The following is a 21,564-nucleotide window of genomic DNA, read 5'->3' on the forward strand; positions in this document are numbered from 1 at the left end:
TACATTAATAAATATTTAATACATTAATAAATATTTATTAAATAAATAATATATAAATATTTAATCAGTCAAATAAATAAATATTAAATTAATAATATATTAATATTTAATGAATTATATTAAATACATATTAAATAATATACTGTACATATTCAATAAGTTAAAATTAATCATATAATTATATAAAAAAATATGAATTAAATATCTAATAAATAAATATTTAATACATTCATTAATAAATATTTATGAAATAAATAATATATAAATATTTAATCAGTCAAATAAATAAATATTAAATAAATAATATATTAATATTTAATGAATTAAATTAATAAATATTAAATACATATTAAATAATATACTGTACATATTCAATAAGTTAAAATTAATAATATAATTATATAAAAAAATATGAATTAAATATCTAATAAATAAATATTTAATACATACATTAATAAATATTTATTAAATAATTAATATATAAATATTTAACCGATCAAATAAATAAATATTAAATAAATAATATATTATTTAATGAATTCAATTAATAAATATTAAATAAATAATATACTGTACATATTCAATAAGTTAAAATTAATAATATAATTATATTAAAAATATGCATTAAATATCTAATAAATAAATATTTAATACATTAATAAATATTTATTAAATAATTAATATATACATATTTAATCGATCAAATAAATAAATATTAAATAAATAATATATTAATATTTAATGAATTAAATTAATAAATATGAAATAAATATTAATTTCTCTCCTATGCACATTGAGACATTCTCTCTCTCTGGAATTCGTCATCCTCTGAACCAGAGCTCTGGATATGAGACATGTCTCAGGAGAAACGGGAGACTCCAGCAAAAGTCCTCCTTAATTTCACTGCTGTCTTGGAGAATCGAGTGAGCTATTAAAGAGTTGTGTTTTTTGTTTCCTGAAGGCTTCTTCCTAACATTACAGTTTCTTTTGACCGTGTTTTAGGATCTCTAGAGGATTGCCCTCGCTCTGAATAAGAGGTCAGTGTGTTTGGAGGCAGGTGAGCAGAAGTGCAAACATCAGTGTGTGTGTGTGTTTGTGGGTGTTTGTTTGTTAAGGAGGCCTTTTGACAGCATTGAGGAGGAGTGAGCGTTACACAAGTCTTCTGTGCCAGTGTGATCACGCATGCATGCCGGTGGGCGTCAGTTATAAAGAAATAAACAAAAAGCTTTCATGTTCTTAAAAAGGTCACGGAGACTCTCTGATATCGACACGTGCTGCTTCTTCACATGATGAGGGTCGCGGGAGGTCATCGCTCAAACCCTCCTGGTTCAAAATGTTTTTGCCAAATGCTTGTTCTCACATGAGAAAGCCACCGCTGATCATCACTGGGACATGTGGCGTCGGTCCTTCTGCGTGTGGGAGTGCATGATGGGGTATGAAGACACAGGACGGCTCATTAGTCCACCGAGGTAAACACAAACACAAAGACACTGGCTGAACATAATGATCTGTTTGCTCTTCATCAGTCCCACACACACACACACACACACACACAGCATCCGCGCATAAGTACTATTTACTGCTGTTTGCTAACAAACTACTAACCCTGAGTACTAATCTTTGGCAGTAACTCGTCTCACACTGTCTTTGCTTCGGGCTGAAATCATTCCTGGAGTCATGCAGTCAGATGAACACAAATCAGCCACAGAAACATGCTAAAAACAGCCTTATTAATGTTGCATTGCAGATACTCGCTCCTTCAGAAAATGTGATTAAGGAAATTAATAAATATCAACGTTAAAACGAGTTCTCACAGACAATGATACAGTAAAAAGGGGGGGAAATGCTATACCAGTTCAAAGGTTTGGGTCAGTCATTTTAATATTATTCATTAAGAACGTATTAAACTGATTAAAAGTGACAGTAAAGACATTTATAATGTTGCAAAATATTCTATTTCAGATTAATGCTGTTCTTTTGAACTGTCTATTCATAAAAGAATCATGAAAAATAACATTTTCCACAAAAATATGAACTGTTTTCAACACTGATAATAGTCATAAATGTTTCTTGAGCATCAAATCATCATATTAGAGTGATTTCTGAAGGATCATGTGACACTGAAGACTGGAGTAATGATGCTGAAAATTCAGCTTTGATCACAGGAATAAATTACACTTTACTGTATATTCACATAGAAAACAGATGATTTACATTGCAATAATATTTCACTGTTTTTACTGTATTTTTGATCAAATAAATGCAGCCTTGGTGAGCAGAAGAGACTCTTTCAAAAACATTAAAACTCTTACCGACCCCAAACTTTTGACTGGACTTTTTCCCACTTCTTTTCTGTAAAATTAAATCTATTAAAGTTTTTCACCATACTGTGCAGTAACAACTCACTGTTTACCAGTTAACTGCCACATGTCACATTACTGTCACAGTTTCCACTGTCACTGTCTTGAATCCATGCATAACTATTGAGGCCACAGAATAACACATTTTATAAGATAATTGCGACTTTTTATCTCACAATTGCGAGTTTACATCTCGCAATTCTGACTTTATCCCTCAGAATTGCGTGTTATAAAGTCAGAATTGCGAGATATAAAGTCAGAATTGTGAGATATAAAGTCAGAATTGCGAGATATAAAGTCAGAATTGTGAGATATAAAGTCAGAATTGTGAGATATAAAGTCAGAATTGCGAGATATAAAGTCAGAATTGCGAGATATAAAGTCAGAATTGCGAGATATAAAGTCAGAATTGTGAGATATAAAGTCAGAATTGTGAGATATAAAGTCAGAATTGTGAGATATAAAGTCAGAATTGCGAGATATAAAGTCAGAATTGTGAGATATAAAGTCAGAATTGTGAGATATAAAGTCAGAATTGTGAGATATAAAGTCAGAATTGTGAGATATAAAGTCAGAATTGTGAGATATAAAGTCAGAATTGCGAGATATAAAGTCAGAATTGCGAGATATAAAGTCAGAATTGTGAGATATAAAGTCAGAATTGCGAGATATAAAGTCAGAATTGTGAGATATAAAGTCAGAATTGTGAGATATAAAGTCAGAATTGCGAGATATAAAGTCAGAATTGTGAGGCGTAAACTCGTAATTGTTATAATGTCCAATTCTAATGTAAAAAAGACTGAGTTTATATCTCACAATTCTGACTTTATAACTTGCAATTCTGAGGGATAAAGTTGCAATTATCTTATCAAATGTGTTATTCTGTGGCGGGATCAAGATTTATTACTTAATACTATATTACTCAATTCTGTAATATAGTTATTACTCTATTACTCTATATTACTCAATTCTGAGATAAAATGTCAGAATTGTGAGATTTAAAGTCGCAATTACCTTTTTTTATTCTGTGGTGGAAACGAGCTTCTACACATAACAGATAATAACAAGTAAAAAAAGATTCAAATAAAAACTGATTTAAAATATGATTTAATGCGGTGCATCAGTAAATGCTCAGCGAAACAGATGTGTCTTTACGTCTGTATGAAGCATAATTCAAAGAGTAATAGAAGGGTGCAAGTGTTGCTGTGTGTCCTTGTGTCTCTGCTGGAGACGTGTGTGTGTGTGTGTGTGTGTGTGTCCTCACCGCTCCTCCCACAGGTGTCCCGGGATCTACAGGTGACCTGGAAACAGGATGATTGATCACATCATTTAAAGGGCTGAGGCGCTGCTCCAGTTTCCTGAATGTTGGCCATGTCCATTTCAATAATCATAAAATTCCAGGCATGATGAGGAGCCCTTTTGAAAAGTGAGTATTGATTATATCCCAAAAATGATATCCCAGCGGAGGATCCCATATGGCACTGAATCATTTCTGTGAGCTTGACTCATTAAAACACAGTTGCTGCTAAACACAATGCTGTTTGCAAGCCTCTTTTGCTTATCTTAAGGAAGATGGTTGATAAGTAAGAGAGACTCTTGATGTGTTTATTTATAATAATGTGCAGTGATGAAATAAAAAAAAATGAACTTTTATCCTGTTTTCCAGTACAAATATCTAAACATTCTTAAATCACAATATGTTTACTTAAAATGAGTGAAGATATTAAATCCTATTTTCTGAAAAATGTAAATGAAGTGAGTATGTGCTTAAAACAATAACAAATATCTGTCATGGGGTCAGAAAAATAACCCTGTTTTATTTAGTCCTTGTTTTAAGCACAAACTCACTTCATTTTAAACAAATATTCAGAAAACAAGACTTGAATTTATCATGATTAAGAATATTTAGGTATTTTTACTGGAAGAAAGACAAAAATACAAAGTAAGCAAATCATTTGCATCATTTTTTGTCACGCGTGACCTTTCAACGTGATTACGTAATGTGTGACACATCACAGCTAGTGCAAGACCAGCATTTGTGGCTAACAACTATATAAATGTTCATTTTTGTTATAAACTGACCAATGGTTTGTCTAGATGAGACTCTTATTCCTCGACTGGATCGTGTCGAGACTTTGAAGCTGCACTGAAACTCACATCTGGACCTTCGACCCGTTGGACCCCATTGAAGACACTATATGGAGAACATCCTGGAATATTTTCATCAAAAATCTTCATTTCTTTTCCACTGAAGAAAGAAAGACATGAACATCTTGGACGACGTGTGTGTGAGTAAATGATCAGGAAATTTGAATTCTGAAGTGAACTACTCCTTTAAATTTAGTGTAAAACTAGTGAAAAGTAATGAAAGGAATATGCCATAGTGTTTTCTGTAGTGAAAGCAGCTCTTTCCTCTCGGATGCGGCTCATTTTGCCCCGGTTACCCAGCAGACACACGGCTCAGCGCCGTTACTGAGCAACTTTTAAATGCTCCAATTATGTAAATTACACAGCGATTACTTATCATGATTACAGTAATGGCGAGGTGAGACGGCTAGCATATTTTGCATGTTAATGGTCTCTGTCTGGTTTTCCAGTGCGCTGAGTCACTCGGTGACGAGCCGTAAATCGATATTTTGACTTTCGCCGTTGGATTTCTTTTTTCTTTTTTTGTCTTACAGGAGAAATGCCGTAATGGAGGTGGACTGTAAATAAGCGGAAGGCCTTCTTGACAAATGAATCCATTAACATTTCCCTGTGTCGCCTGGCAAGGAGACTTGCCGTTTATGGGGCAGAAATAGCAGGCCTGTAAATCTGAAGATCCACGCGGACGAAACCGGCCCATGATGCAGCGCTTTATCTGCCTCTCAAATGGCATCTTTATCTGCCTAAATTAAGTTTTGATTCCTTGCCACATACGGTGCCGCAAATCACTTTTAACGCTGATATGAAGAGCGGCACTAAAGTCGGCCTGTGGCCATGAAAACCTTTTTATTTTGCAGCATCCTCTGTTGTTCCCGGCCGGATTTAACCCCTGCGGCTCTGCTTATTTCCAATGCATAATCTATCATGGGAAAGGGCGGAGGACGCTCTGAAAAGGGATTGAGACAAGGTTTATGGGCAGAATAAATTTCCAATTTAAATTTGATTTTAGCACCGTGTGTCAAAGAAGGATTCCCTGACTTCTGTTTCACTTCATAACACCAGCCTGAACTCCGAGACGCCGAGATTGATGGAGTTTTTTTTTCCAAGGACGCCCATCATTCACTCAGACGGTTAATGTCTTTGTTAAGGGAGGAGAAGAGCTGTCGCACCGATGACTGACAGGCCTTTCATCATTAGCGAACGCTGACTGACAGTTTTGTGGGAAAAGCATCATTGAGTTCTGAGAGCTGAGTTTATGTTGAGTTTGCGGTTTAACTTTGATTCTCAAGCGGTTTGTCATCAGGGTTTAGATTTTACATCAACATGCTGCCATATTAGAAGGTTCAGTATCAGAAGAACATCAACATTAATGCATTATTATTACAGTTTGTTCCAATTGCTAACACACAATTTTGCAAACTAGGCTGGTTTTATCAAAACACTGAACACTGTTCACACAACCACACACCCAAACTGCAAAATACACTGAAAAAAATGATTAGTTGAATTTAATACAAAAATGTATCGTAACTGGTTGCACACAATTGATTTTAGCTACATTTAAACAAATCGATCAAGTTCAACTTAATGCATTTGTTTAAATGTTGCTAAAATCAATTGTGTGCAACCAGTTACGATACATTTTTGTATTAAATTCAACGAATAATTTTTTTCAGTGTATCGAATATATCCTGCAAAATGAAGCACTGCAACCAAAACTACATATAGCATTATCAAAATCAAACTTTTGCAGGAGATGACACACACTTCATTCATATTAGCAGATTTTTGCTCTGTTGGGCATCATGAAGAGCACGCTCATATTAGTTCAAATTGTAGAAAATTCTTCAGATTGTTCACATGCAAAGAAATATTTGCAGACACACACACACACACGCTGTTCAAACACTTATTTTTTTATTTTTCACCAAACGAGTCAGTGCAACATATGCACAGCAGAAATATTTACATTGGACTGAACAAAAATATGCTCACAAACAACAGTAAACTGAAATAGACTGAAGTGTTACAGTTTTTCTCGATTGTTTACACACATTTTCTGAAAGCATGCCTCATATTCTCAGAACTCTACACACAAATCAAAAAACACACACACAATGGGCAAAACCCCTCAATTCTCCTGCAAAATGAAACTTTACATTCAAAACAATGTTATTTCTTCTCAAAATGGTATTTTGCTTTCAAATGACACACACAAACCATCATATGAATAGACATTTATAAGAACCAGCTGAACACTGATGTGCTCAATGTAAAATGTTGCACTTACTACAGACAGTACATACATAAGTGTGTTGTAAAATATTTGAGAATATTGTTTTTATACTCAGAACACACAAATACACGGTAACAAATACATTTTATTTTTCCCACAAAAACAATGTACACAGTGTACATCCCAACCAACACAAAGTTGTACATGCAGTGGTCTACATACAAAACAACAGGAGAATTGACTGTATACAGTTACAGTAAAAAATATATTAAAAAATCCAGTGTTGGCATCCATTGCTCCATTGAAGAGCTCACCTGTTGCCCTTTATGCTAAAGCTCTGGGGCCGTATTCACAAAGAATTTTAAGGCTAAAAGTAGCTCCTAACTGGCGAATTTAGGAGCAACTCCTAAAAATAATGGGCGTGTCTCTCGTAACTTTAGGACTCCTAATTTTTTTGACTAAGAGTAATTCACAAAGCATTTTAGCCCTAAAAGTAGCACCTAAGCCTGGGACAGCTTAAAAGAAGTCGAGAGGACTCCTAACTCACTAAGACCTTCACAAACCGCTTTTTGTGGCATTTCACGTTTTGAAATGCGTATGCGGCGGCTACAGGAGCTTCCAATCGCGAGGGAACAATTTAGCATTGTAGGCATAACTAGGGATGCAATAACGCCACCAACAACAAGCAAAACTAGGCTACTCATTGCATGTAAACTAATTGTAACGTTTGATTGTGAATCAAATTAAAATGTTCTTCTCTTTGCAAACGTAGGCAGAGGCATATAGTGACAGATTAAATCAATAATGTTGCAAAGATATTGCATCAATCCATATGTTTCATTAGGCTACTAGGTTATTTGTTTTGCCTTACTCTTTATTCATTTAGGCTATTTATTCAGTTATTCATCATCTTCTGTCCTTCGCACTACTTGTGTAGCGCACGCATTCTCAGACCTGTCACCTGTCACTCATCATCGTAGGGGAGGAGTTTGGAATCATTCCCGCGTTACAATCTTCTTCTTCTTCTCTAATATTAATGGCGGGTCGCAACCAACTTTTTCAGGTGCATACCGCCACCCGCGTTACAATCATCAGCCAATCAAGGTGGTCACTTCAGTCAAGCTCGTGCATGAGTAATGACGTCATCCATAGCAACGAAGACTCACTCTTAGTTTAGGAGTTGTCATTTTTCTTTACTAAGAGTAGGTCTGAAAGGCGTTGTGAATAACTTTTAAGAGAAAACTCCTAGCTAAAATCTTTTAGTGCAATTTAGGAGTACTCCTAGTGGTAAGATAAAATGCTTTGTGAATACGGCCCCTGATTGCTAATTGTAAAACTGTGCGAGGTGTTTGCCCATGTGATGAGTCAGTGTGCATATTTGAATGGCAGTGTGTTCCTTGTGAAAACAAGAGATTTTCTGCATGAAAATTGTGCCAAAAGCAGAGAATTGTGTGTAGTGTTTTGAAAAAAGTGTGTTTTAGACCTGCAGTTTGAGTGTAAAGCAGGAATTGTGCTTGTAGTTTAGCAGAACTGGTTCAGGGGGTTGGTGCATGAGTTACATGTTGTGGTCATTGTGTCTCAAGTACCAGTATTTGTGTGTACACAATTGAGAAAAATTGTAACAGTTAAGCATTGAGGTGTTTGGTCAGGTGACACGTGTATCGGCCAATCAGATCATGGAGTGTTGTTTTGAACGGCAGTGTTTTGAAATGGCAATCATGTGACTTTGTCAAATTTGTTGTGTGTTACGCAGAGAACCGTGTTCAGTGTCACGGGTGTGTGCAGGCGGAAGAAGGTGAGGAAGGCAGAGCGCTTCAATGCAAGAGTTTAATTCCAAAATATAATCCAAAAAGGTATGAACAGGCAGAACACACTCTGCATACAACTAACAGCCGACAAGGACAGACTGAACAGAGGAATACACTCTGTGTGTAAATACACACAGCTGAACTGAAAACAGGTGATACAAATGAAGGTAATTAACAAGACACAGGTGATACAAATGAACTAATGAGGGTAACCAGGGAAACAGATGAGCTAATCAGAAAAACAGAAACACAACACTGACAGTAACGTGACATTCAGTGTGTTTAAAAAGTGCCATTTTGAATTGCAAAATGTGTGTAAAGCAGAAAATGTGTTTAGACTTTTGGAGACCTGAGAAGAGGTTTTGCTCTTGTGTGTGTCAGTGTAAATAACTGTGCTGTGCGTGTCAGTTTAGTGTGTTAGCAACTGGAAAAAAAACTATTATTTGTCCAGCCAACATGTTTATCCTTGTTGCATGTGAGCTTATATTTGATGTGGTCTGGGTTGAACCGAATTGATTTGAAAAACGACACTATTGTCTTAATTTGTTGTCATAATTTATAATCTTTACACAGTTATTGACCTGAACTGAATCAACACTGAACTGAACTGAGTTTAATAATGACAATAGTCTGCCTATAGCTGAATTCAACTAGATTTGAAGAAGTTTGCATCACTGATTCGGTTATTTTCCTGCTGCTTTGAAACAATCTGTATCGGATGAAACTATAGAAATCACCTAAAGTTGACTTGATGTTATTATTTTCTTGTTCTGATTTGATGAATTTGCACCCCAAAACCTTGGAGTTTAACCGGACGCACACAACCTTAGACATTTAAAACCTGATAAGTGCATTTCATCAGAACCCATTTCTGGATTTGAGACATGGCGCATCTATTTGTTCACTGTTTCTGCTATTCTTGTCTGATTAATATCAGCCCAATTAATTAAAGCATAATGGATTCTTAACAGTTTTACCGCCGTATCAATAAAAAAAACTCCCTTCTGCTAAATGGGGCATATGCAAAGAGCACTAAATGCCTTATTTATGCATGAATGTCAGGACCATCTGAATTAATTCAGCTTTATCCCTCTTAGGTCTGCGGCAGCCATTAGTTACTGAAGAACTGGACGAGCTTATGTGACATTACAATGTGCTTTCGGTACAGAATTTGTTAAAGGGCCATTCGCTTGAAATATCTGCACTGACAGTAAAATACCAACCAGAGCCATTAGGTTTGAAGCCAAATCAATCTCATACTTTAAAAGAGAAAAAATACTACAGTGTCTCACAAAAGACAAAAACCTGGCCTTGAGCATCAGTCGTGGAAATACGTACGCCCGCCTTTATAATAACATGCATCTTTATATTAAGAGTAAAGTCTTAATTTTGCCCTCCATTCAGTCTTTCCTTCACTTCTGTTATATCTCAGTAAATCAAACCTCTTCACATGATTACCTGTAGGTTAAAATAAACCCACAGTATTTCATGGAAATGATTCTACAAGCACTTTATAGCAACTTTCCCAATTCCCGATTTTAACTTTAATACTGTGAAGCAAATAAAAAAAAATCTATATTCTCATGCACATAACTGCATTTACCAAGCATTGTGAATTAGCATAATAATATACAGGCAAAGAAAGACTATAATCATAGTTTGGTTCAGTTTGAATCTGTTTCCAGGAGTAATAGATAATGTTCTCTCAGGCCCATCAGCAAATAAAAAGCAATTTCTCTCCCGCTGGTAATTCAAAGTGAAATGCCACGAGATGTCAGATTCTCACCGAGATTATTGTTCAACCCATAGAGAACAAGACCTCACTATTCTCAGATCTCACTATTACTGCAGTTCATTCACAGCACTTGATGTAGTTTCTCATGAGGCTCATTTACCCCTGTTCTAATGCTGAGAATTAAAATGAAAGATAATCATCTGTCTGTCTGAATGGATGTGATTGTACAATCTTTGTAGTTTGGTGTGATCTTTTAATGTGTTTGAGCTACTTACCAAGGCTGCATTTATTTGATCAAAAATACTGACATATTTTTACAATTTAAAATATCAGTTTTCTATGTGAATATATAGTGTAATTTATTCCTGTGATCAAAGCTGAGTTTTCAGCATCATTACTCCAGTCTTCAGTGTCACATGATCCTTCACAAATCACTCTAATATGATGATTTGATGATCAAGAAACATTTATGATTATTATCAGTGTTGAAAACAGTTGATATTTTTGTGGAAACATACATTTTATTTTTCAGAATAATTTGATGAATACGATAGCGTTTTATTTGATATATGTTTTAGTAACACTGTCTTTACTGTCACTTTTAACCAGTTTAATGTGTCCTTGCGGAATAAAAGTATAAATTTCTTTTTACTTTTGAACGGTAGTACATGTATATTGTTAAACAATATAAAAAACACATATACATACATATATTTACTGTAAGTCTTGATATGTCCACAAAAATGTCTTAAAAATGTGTCACAAAGAGTCCACCTTTAAGGGCAACCAATTCAGTCCATCGTCACGCTCGATCTAACCAGCAGTAATGAGGGATTACAGTCCAAACAACTCTGTAGAAGTGGAAGAATAGAGAGAGGTTGCAGGTCTTTACAGGGAAGAGTAAGGAGAGGAAATGATGTCACGGCGTGTCACTTCTGGTGCCGAATGAGCGCGGTGGGTGACATTAGTCTTGGAGACTCTGTACATGTTCTTTTCCCAGCTCTTTCGGGGGCTGTTTTTCTTTCTGGGCCGGGATGGGAATAGGTCATCAAAGTGGGTTCATAAAAACGGCCCCCAAAAAAAGAGAGATATTACAGAGCTGAACCCCGGGGCGAGAGCGAATTAAGTCTATCTGAGCTATTGTTGCTGTTTGCTGACTGAGACCTCTGACATTTTGATATTACTTTGGAGAATTGTATCATTTCAAAGTTGTAAAGCTAAAAAAAAAAAGAAAATCTTGACATAAAAGATATATGTTGTTTTTTAAGAGATGAACAACATGCGGCACAGTTTAATGCTGGCTCGGGATGCAGTGTTTTTCTGCCCTGTATTGTTCCACTGTGGCCAAACAAAAGGATAGTTTGACCATACACTGTAAAAAAAAGCTGTTTAATTTATGGTAAAAAAAAAAAAACCTGGCAGAAAGTTACTGTAAAAATATGGTAGCAACATTTTAGGTTTTGCAGATTTAAATAAAATTTACAGTAAAATACCGTATTTCACCAGTGATCCCTGACTGGTAAGGGGTTAATGAAATACGGTATTTTACTGTAAATTTTATTTAAATCTGCAAAACCTAAAATGTTACTAGCTCCTTTTTTTACCTTGCCTGACTGTATATGCAGGTATTGGGAATTTTGACTGCTCTTTCTCTGCAATTATTGTGATTCTTCCTAGCTTCCGTGCCTCTTCCCCTCCTCGAGTCAAACGGGTGCGCGCATTTAACCCCTTCCCAGTCAACCCCAATTTTGGCAAGTGCTGCATACATGAAATGCCCAAAATAAAAAGGTTACTGCTCATAAGTAATTCTGAATAGAAACATAACACACATACATTTAGAAAGCCAACACTTGAGAGTTTATAGTTCAAGACTCAAAATTAACCAGACTGTTATTAATATTGAGATATATAAGCTCAAACATATTTTGAACTAAAAGGCAGGGTCGGCAGCTTTTTGCAAAACATTTTTTTTTCCAAATTTGTTTAAACTGTCTTTATATACCAATACATAATTAAAATGTAAGTACTCTGAAAAAGAGAGTATAAAAATTGAGTGTCTGTAGTCCTCTCAGGGCTGCAATAAACACAGCTACTTATTTCCATTCTGAACGAATGAAATGATTGGCTGGCCGACTGTCACTCTCCCTCGCTACCATGGCTACCACCCCTGCTGCTACAGGAGCTGCCCACATGTGCGCACCCGTTTGACTCGAGGAGGGGAAGAGGCACGGAAGCTAGGAAGAATCACAATAATGGCAGAGAAAGAGCAGTCAAAATTCCCAATACCTGCATATACAGTCAGGCAAGGTAAAAAAAGGAGCTAGTAAGGTAGAAAGGTAGGCTACTTGTCACCGGAGTGTAACGTTAGTCCTCATCAGAGCCAACACTGCTTTCATCGTGGAAGCTCTTACATGCAAAACTCCGTATATGTTATGAATCTTACATGAAATTCACCTTCATCACAGTGTAACTGATGGTAATGGGAAAACGTGTATCAATGCAACCTGTTTTTAGCTTTGCCTCATGTTACTAGCTCGTTACCGAATATCAAACTCAATATATTTTAAACTTTACCAGTAAGTAGCAGTGAGTACTAACAGCCATGTTAGTTGTTTATATTCATAATGATAAAGTTATAGGTATTTTATTACATGTGATTCTGACATGATGTCACTACATGCGCTGGCAAACGCATCCTCCTCCAGCTGAGCGGTCGGCGTCGCGCGTTCATGTGTTTTGGGGGCGTGACTTTGGGAGGAGCCCAGAAGGGAGGGGGTGGGAGCGAATGGAAATAAGTAGCTGTGTTTATTGCAGCCCTGAGAAGGACTACAGACACTCGATTTTTATACTCTCTTTTTCAGAGTACTTACATTTTAATTATGTATTGGTATATAAAGACAGTTTAAACAAATTTGGCGAAACGTTTTTTTTAGAAAGATCCTGCCTACTCCGCCTTTAACTGATATAATGTTAATTTACCAACCTATTGAAATACTAATATCTGCTTTGAGCCTTTGTGATACACTGACAACCACCAATCACAGTGGTGATGAGAGTCACATGATCAATCACAAGTAAGTTAAGAAAGTTGATATTAATATATAGAAGGTGCATAATGTCATTCACACACGCACTAAACACCATCATGGTAACACACATGACATTTAAAAAATGCAATGAAAACTATGAAGAAACAGTTATTTAAACGAAAATACAAGCGTCACGCAGGGAATTCTGGGAATGTCAATTTACATTTTTTTTCACTGTAAATTATACAATGACTTGTTCTTTTTCACTTCCAAAAACTGTAAATCCAGCGGTATTTTACTGTAAAACTATATATACGGTTAGATCTATCACAGTTATTCTCCGTAGCATTTTTACAGTCTTTTACCGTTAAAATCACGACCATTTTTACAGTGCAGATTCGACTGCATGCTGACGGAAAGTCATGGAAAAGCCTCGGAAGACGCTTTACTTGGAATTCCATGTATGAGATTACACTGGAGGCCACCCATGATGTTCAACCACTACACAAGTAAATGGGTTCTCTTAAGTTGTCACTCACCAAGATTAAAGGCGGTACAGAAGAACTGTAAACAGCATTAACTCCGTCGGTAAACATTATACAATCGCATAATATTTACAGAGGTTGTTCGCGTAGAAAATGTGAGGATGCATAAATCAAATGGAAAAACATGACAAGCGTGTGTCTTTAGTGACCATGCATCCTATGTAAAACTGTAACTGAACTCTGTTTACTTCACTGGCCCTTTAGCAGACGCTTCATCACGTGACTCGGCCGGAGAGACCCGAGGTGAAGAGTCTCGCTCCAGGAGGACACAGACGCTTCATCACGTGACTCGGCCGGAGAGACCCGAGGTGAAGAGTCTCGCTCCAGGAGGACTGGAGGTTCTGGATCACTTCAGACTGAGGTTGAACCCGCTCGGATCCTGAACCGTTGAGACATGACATCATCATGCGTGCACATGCAGAGACTTGGTGTGAGAACACCTGCAGACTCTGATCACACACACTCTTATCATGAGCTCAGACCACGACAGGCATCGATCTGCAAGCTCACTTCAGTTACTAACCAGTTTTGCAAAATAAAGAAATAATATATATATATATATATGTGTGTGTGTGAGAAAGTGTGTGCCTGTGATGTGTGTAGCTGTGTGTGTGTGTGTGTGAGAGTGTGTATGTGGGTGTGTGTGTGTGTATGTATATGTGAGTGTGTGTGTGTCTGTGTGAGATAGAGTGTATGTGGGTGTATGTGTATATGTGAGTGTGTGTGTGTATGTGCCTGTGTGTGTGTGAGAGAGAGTGCGTGTGTGTGTCTGTGTGTGTGAGAGTGTGTATGTGGGTGTGTGTGTCTGTGTGTGGGTGAGAGTGTGTATGTGGGTGTGTATGTGTGTATATGTGAGTGTGTATGTGGGTATGTGAGTGTGTGTGTCTGTGTGTGAGAGAGTGTGTGTGTGCGGGTGTGTATATGTGAGTGTGTGTGTGTGTGTGTGTGTGTGTGAGAGAGTGCATGCTTGTGAGTGTGTGCGTTCGACTGTGTGTGTGAGAGAATGTGTGTGTCTTTGTGTGTGAGAGTGTGTATGTATATGTGAGTGAGTGTGTATGTGGGTGTGTGTATGCATGAGAGAGATTGTGTGTGTGAGAGTCATGACATCATCATGCATCATAAGTGAGACTTGATGCAAGAACACCTGCAGATAGAGACTGATGTCGACTCTTATCACACACACACTCTTATCACGAGCTCAGGCGACGTCGGCGTGGATCTGCAGGATCACTTCAGTTATCATGGTTTGTGGTTTTCTTCCTGTCATAACTATCGATCATGCCTTCTGACAACAGAGCGTGTTCTGGGCAATTAGCAGCGCTGGATGAATAACAGGAGGCCAGTGATAAGCAAAGCAAATGTAGTTAAAGGTTTTGTTGATTAGATTCGAGAGAGGTTTGTGTTCCTCTTGTTTACTCAGTGTCATGGATCAGAACCAGGAGTAAAACATTAACTACAATAAAGTCATTTCCAAACCTCCCTGTGTGGGTTTAAGAAAACACTGACCATGGAACATTTCTCTCCATATACTAACCATTTATTCAAAATAAAGAAAGAATATACTGTATATTATATATGTGTGAGTGTGTGTCTGTGTTTATATGTAAGTTTGTATGTGTGTGAGTGTGTGTGTGTCTGTGTTTATATGTGCGTTTGTATGTGTGTGAGTGTGTGTCTGTTTATTTGTGCGTTTGTATGTGTGTGTCTTTGTATGTGAGTGTGTGTGTGAGTGAGTCAGTGAGTGTGTAATTGTGTGTGTGTGAGAGTGAGTGTGTAAGAATGTGTGTGTGAGTGTGTGAGAGAGAATGTGTGTGTGTATGTGTGAGAGTGAGTGAGTGTGCATGTCGGTGTGTGAGAATGTGTGTGCGAGAGAATGAGTGTGTGTCTGTGTGTGTAAGAGAGAGTGAGAGAGTGTGTGTGTGTGTGTGTGTGAGAGAGAGTGTGTTAGTGTGTGTGTGTGTGTGAGAGAGAGTGTGTGTGTGCATGTGGGTGTGTGAGAATGTGTGTGTGAGTTTATGTGAGAGTGTGTGTGTGTGTGTGTGTGAGAGAGAGAGAGAGAGAGAGAGAGTGTGTGTGTGTGTGTGTGTGTGTGTGTGTGAGAGAGTGTGTGAGTGCGTATGAGAGTGTGTATGAGAGTGTGTGTGAGTGTGTATTGATATATCACACACACACATCCAAGGTTAACACCCGCTCCGCGCGCCCGCACCTGGTTTTCTTCACACTAGACTCGGAGCGCGTCCGGATTGGCTGGAGCGCCGGTGTCTCGCGCGGGGATCGCGCGCCTCTTCAACTCTCCATCAGAAGGCGGGGAGCGCGCGCTGGAGGAACTTCAACTGACAGACGCCGATCCTGAACATGAACTCACCTCAGGAGAGCTGATCTTTTTTTTTTACCTGTCTACGGCTAATTTCGCGAAGCCTTGAGAGAAAACTGCTCAGAAGAGGAGAAACTGAGGATATTTAATCCCAAACATATGTGTTTGACGGGCGTTGGTGGCCGCTGTCTGTCAGAAGAAGAGTGCGCTGAGGTAAAAACCAACGGATTCAACCAATATTTCCCCCGCAAATAACCGACTCTCCGCTACAGTCCGTGGTTTTGCTATAAACAACACCTATATCTGATTATTTCACCTGACGGCGGATTTTTGCCTTGTTTCGACTGTTTATATGATGGGAAGAAGTAAAAAGACTGCGAGAAGAGAACGAGGCGGATCGGGATTCTTACCTCAGATGGTCACTGTGTTGATCTTTAGTATTTTATCGCTTATCAACATCGGTGCGGCTCAAGGTAAGAAAACCCTTTTAGTATTTGTTATCCACGAACGGCAGGTGAAATATCGATCTGTATCGCTGACTGGAAGTTTGCTGCATGAGCGAGATAAAGTTCCGTTAAATTATTGGTCTGATAACTTGCAAGATTTGCGGATGAAAAGTTGTTAAACAGATCCATCTTTACACGGACGTGCTAATCAACTTCGATACTGTCTGGTTTCAGTGAATAATGAGTCTGTGGGGAAATTAATTCAGTCAATCATTTTGCTTAGATAATCAAATTTAATATTTCACGCCAGCGGGAATTGATCGTTTTTGTCTCATGTGTAAATTCCGCGATTCTGTGTTGGAATAATTTATTAATCCATTTGCGCAAGATCAGATTTGTTTACACACTCTAAAAAATAGTCAACCTTGGACAAACCCAGCCACATTTAATTTAAAAATGTGTATATATTTGTCCGTTGAAACAACCCAGCATTTTTTAGAGTGTATATCTGTTCAATAATAATATAATCTAATATTATTATCAATGTTATTCCTTTGGTTGCTGTTTATTATTGTTGATATGAGTATAAGATTAAGATCTTGGTTATGTTTGAGCCAATATTGCCACAGTTGTTTTAATCTCTTTATATTGAATATCATATATGTGGATGATTGACATTTGGTCTTAATGTTAGGTATGAGCTCATAGTGAGGTCATTACTTGAGAAAACTTTGTGTTCTGCTCTCCTGTGCGACTGAACTGAAGCTGGAGTGTGTTTGAGGCACAGTAGACATGAGCACAACGACGTTTGTTAAATGTGTCGTTGTTTATGCGCAGACACTGACCTTCCCGAAGCGCTTATCGTGCTTGTTAATGTCTTTAGTCCTGTTATGAAGGCTGAAATCTTTTTACAGGGCATTTGTGTTGTGCTTTCTGCTTTTAAAGGATAAGAGTATTTAATCTGAGGTGATTTTCAAACGGATCTCTTTTGCTGTAAATCGGTGATCACATGCTGTGTTTTTTGTGTTTAGTGTATATATATATATATATATATATATATATATATATATATATATATATATATATATATATATCAAAGTTTAAATATGCTTCGTTAAATTCATGCATATAGAGTGTATTTCAATGGGTCACTGAGTTCCAGTTGATTATGTCGAGGATTTCAAGCTTTTATCCACGTAAAAGCCTCCAAACGTGATGCAAATTTTATACATCATAATATGATGGGATTTTGTTTGCATCTACATTAAAAAAAATATTAAGTATGTCCCCAACTCTATAGGGTCCCCCAAGTGAATCTCTGCCATATGAATAATTAAACTCTCGACTTAAGATATTTTATATTATAGGTCATTTTACGGCACTAATTAATTAATTAATTTATTTTTGGTAATATTTTGAGGAAATCAGAGAAACAGGGAAAACTGTATTACTTGCATATCAAAATATCACTCATGGCCTCATTCTGTGAAAATGGTGCTGTTGGCATTTTGTATTTATGAAGTGTTTGAATTGACAATTTACCCAAATTCCCTGTTTCTATTAAGAGTAAAATAAATATTTATTTGGATTATTTTGTTATTGACTATTTCTGCTGTATTTTCAGAGATGCTGTATTTTGATTGCATTAGAATGAACTAATTAAACGCATTTTCCTCCGGGCACAACATGGTGAGTTAAAAGTGGTTTCTCATCATCGGTGAAGACGCTTTCAAGTTTGTGTTTGTGGCATATCTCAGATACGCCAGTGCCCACGCCGTGAGCCTTCTTAAACGTGTCCGTTCGGTGCAGTGGAGTGTTGGGACTCCATTAAAGGGATTTCGCTGAATAATTGTTGAGTAAGTGAACAGGCAGCCATGTTTCTGACACGAAAGGATGGCACAAAGACCTGAATCTCCTCCGAGCGGTGTTCGACATTGACTTTAACCCTCCCTCAGTGGTTTACATGCAGTTATGGACTGGATTCAACTGATCTTGTAGTTTTTGACATCATTTTATTTGTTTCAACAACAATCAACAAACAAATTCACACAACAACACAACCAACAACACAGCATACATACAGACATTGTGCTTTTACATTGTGTGTGTATATAAATAAATAATAGAAAGAATAACATCAGTAAATCATACACTCTAAAAAATCCTGGGTTGTTTCAACACAAATTTGGGTCAAATATGGACAAACCTTGCCATTGGGTTACATTTTTAAATAACATTTTTAACCTAATTGTTGAGTTTGTCAATATTTGACCCAAATTTGGGTTAAAACAATCCATCATTTTTTCTTGACCCAAGCATAAGTTCGTCCTCTAACAGTTATTATTGGTTTTGAAGATAATTTATGACAGTGAACTTAGACCTGGAGCCCCTTAAATTAAGTCTTATTTTTTCCAAACTTAGGAATTGTAAACCATCTCTGGCCCACTGTTTAAAAGCCAATTAATTAAAATTAAGTGTTTTTTTCCACACACACAATGTCAAAGATGGCGCATTTATTCTGTTCTATTCTAACTTATTATTATGTGCAAAAGTGCTATTTGTGTTGCATGCTTCAGGCTCGCACTGCAGTTCCAAAAACGTCAGGAATCAGATTGTTAGAAACCCTATCCAGTCTAGCGAAACCTCCCTGGACAATTGTGCATAGTTAATGAGGAACACGGAAAGGATGAGGAAAAACTATCCTGCTCCAGTGTCTGAAGGGCATCGCAGGATGACATAAGCCCGATTCCAAAAGCCCTCGGAGGCCAATGCCATCGACTCTGATGGGAACACGAACCAAGTCTCTTCGTGTCCATTAAGAAGTCGATATTTAGGGAGAACATTGTTTGCGACTAATTAATGGCCCATAGGTTTTTTGGATACTAATGAGCTACACGTTTCCGGTTCACATGGGGATCTTTTTAGTGCTCGGAGAACCGGCCAAAAGTATAGTTTCAGCTATTCTGCGTGAAAAAAATAATTCCCTCGCACTCCTTTTCTCTCCTTATCCACCTATTTTTCACTGTCGATGCACTTGTTTTAATTAAGTGTGTGCATTCCCATTCGTCCCGGTGTTCTCTTGGCCCTTTCGATGAGGAGAAGAGAGCGATAAAGAGCAAGTGCCTGACTCAAGTACAGTAAAATCACTGACATCTCCACCACAAGTGCCTGAATATGAATAAGAGGCGACTGTGAATGTCAAGAGGGAGCGAGGGGGATAAAACCGAGCTTCCCGACCCTGAGAACCCTTGACAATACTTAAAAGACAATCTTGTCATCCTCCTTAACGGAAAAAGGCCGTGTGGATTCGGAGGCTGAAGTAGATCGGCTGTCGTTTTGAAAATGCAGACCCTTTGTTGATGAAAGCAGAAGATCCCAAATGTGCATAATCCATTCTTGTACATTTGTTTTCATGCACGCTTTTTTTTTTCATCCATATCCATATCCATATGCAGTGCTCTATCCTCTTTGTAGGCACACAAAAGCCTTGTTTGTTCTCTCATACACATAATTACCGTTTAAAAACGGTGCGTCAAAGCGTGAGTTCACTTTTTCCATGTCCGTCCTCTCACTCTCTGTGTTATGTGTCCTCTGAGCTTTGTTTATGAATGCCTAATGGTATTATTGGTATGAAACTTATTTTCAATGCTCAAAAAGCATAAAAATTCAGTGTAAGTGAGAATGTTATTGCGATCATCATTACTCTAACCGCTTCCCTCATTGCCTAACGGTCGGGTCTCATGGGCGCTACTAAGGTTACAGTCATCATGGTTTGTTCTCCAAATACGTTTGGAAACACAAAGAGAGCATTGTGCACCGAGCGGCTACTATAGTATGACCCGGTGCCACCGTATATCGTAATTCCCTCAGGATGCAATGATGTAGAGCGTTTCAGAGAGCGTTTTTAGTTGGAGAAAATGAGATCTAACACAGTCACGTGCTAGTGAAGGTAAGGTCGAGCCAAACGGTGCGTCATCAGAAACTTCAGCATTACATGCTGTTTGTTGGCCTTCCCCCGTGCTGAGGATATTTTTCCGTGATAATTGCTGTGAAAGTCGTGCTGAGGTTGCAGCTCTTTTCTCCTGACGTCACGTCGCGCTCTGGCTGTGTAAAAAGATGTATTACAGTATGCGCTCCGCATTGTCTACGGCGAATCGCGGCGTATCCAGCTGTGCAAGTAGGTGAGCGAGCAAAGTCACGGCAATGACAGACTCTATCCGTTGCAAAAAAAGAGGAAAAGCGAACGGGGAGAGGAGTGAGTGCAATTAATCACACACTGTCACCCTGTAAACTACAGGGGAAGCATCAAAGTGCAGCACTGGGTTCTATTATCAGTCCATTAGTGAGAGACTTCAAGCATTGCACTGCAGAAGTGACCGACCTGTCTGTCAACAGATCTCTTTTATAAAACGACTCTGCCGCACCGCGCGCTTGTGCAAACCTGACGTATTCTTGAATATGGAGTGATGCTACGCTTCTCTTCTAATGTAATGAGTCACGTTCTTGAAATCCAAACCCAAACGCTCAAAGCCTCTTTGTTTTCCACTTACAGAAAGGCTGCTGCTCGGAGAATCCTCAGTGTCCAATTATAGCTGAGGATCAGAGAAATGTAATTTACAGTCGCTGCTCCTCATGGAGAGGGTAATTGTGATCAGGAAATGGAGAGAGAGCGATGAGAGTTATTACCAGTCAAGGGGTTTCACTCAGGGCAGTTATGGAGAGGAGAGTGACGCCTCTTTTTACAGTTTTGAAGTATAGAGTTCGGTCTCATGGGAACGGATGACGCCCGGCCGTAAATGTGCACGACCACATACTGGCCCTGCTGGTGTTCGGCGCCAGTGTCCGACCACGCAAAACGCTCAGACGTAACATTTTGAAGTGTGTCATTTTTCTGAGCTGTACTTTCGTTCGGCTTCGAAATGTAGAAATTGCTTTCCAAAATGAAG

General features: G+C 37.9%; 1 protein-coding gene across 2 annotated transcripts in view; it reads left to right on the top strand.

Moving 5' to 3' along the window:
- The first annotated feature begins 16,157 nt into the window (after positions 1-16,157).
- unc5cb (unc-5 netrin receptor Cb) overlaps positions 16,158-21,564 on the top strand; it is a 205,056-nt gene continuing 199,649 nt past the window's right edge. The window contains exon 1 of one of the 2 annotated variants that reach the window (XM_084400255.1): positions 16,158-16,645. In XM_084400255.1, coding sequence (XP_084256381.1) covers positions 16,525-16,645 — 121 coding nt within the window. In that variant the 5' untranslated portion in view covers positions 16,158-16,524. The remainder of the gene's footprint in view (positions 16,646-21,564) is intronic. The other variant, XM_084400256.1, reaches the window with a different exon arrangement.

Source organism: Rutilus rutilus (genome assembly GCF_951802725.1).
Source record: "Rutilus rutilus genome assembly, chromosome: 25".
NCBI lineage: Eukaryota > Metazoa > Chordata > Actinopteri > Cypriniformes > Leuciscidae > Rutilus > Rutilus rutilus.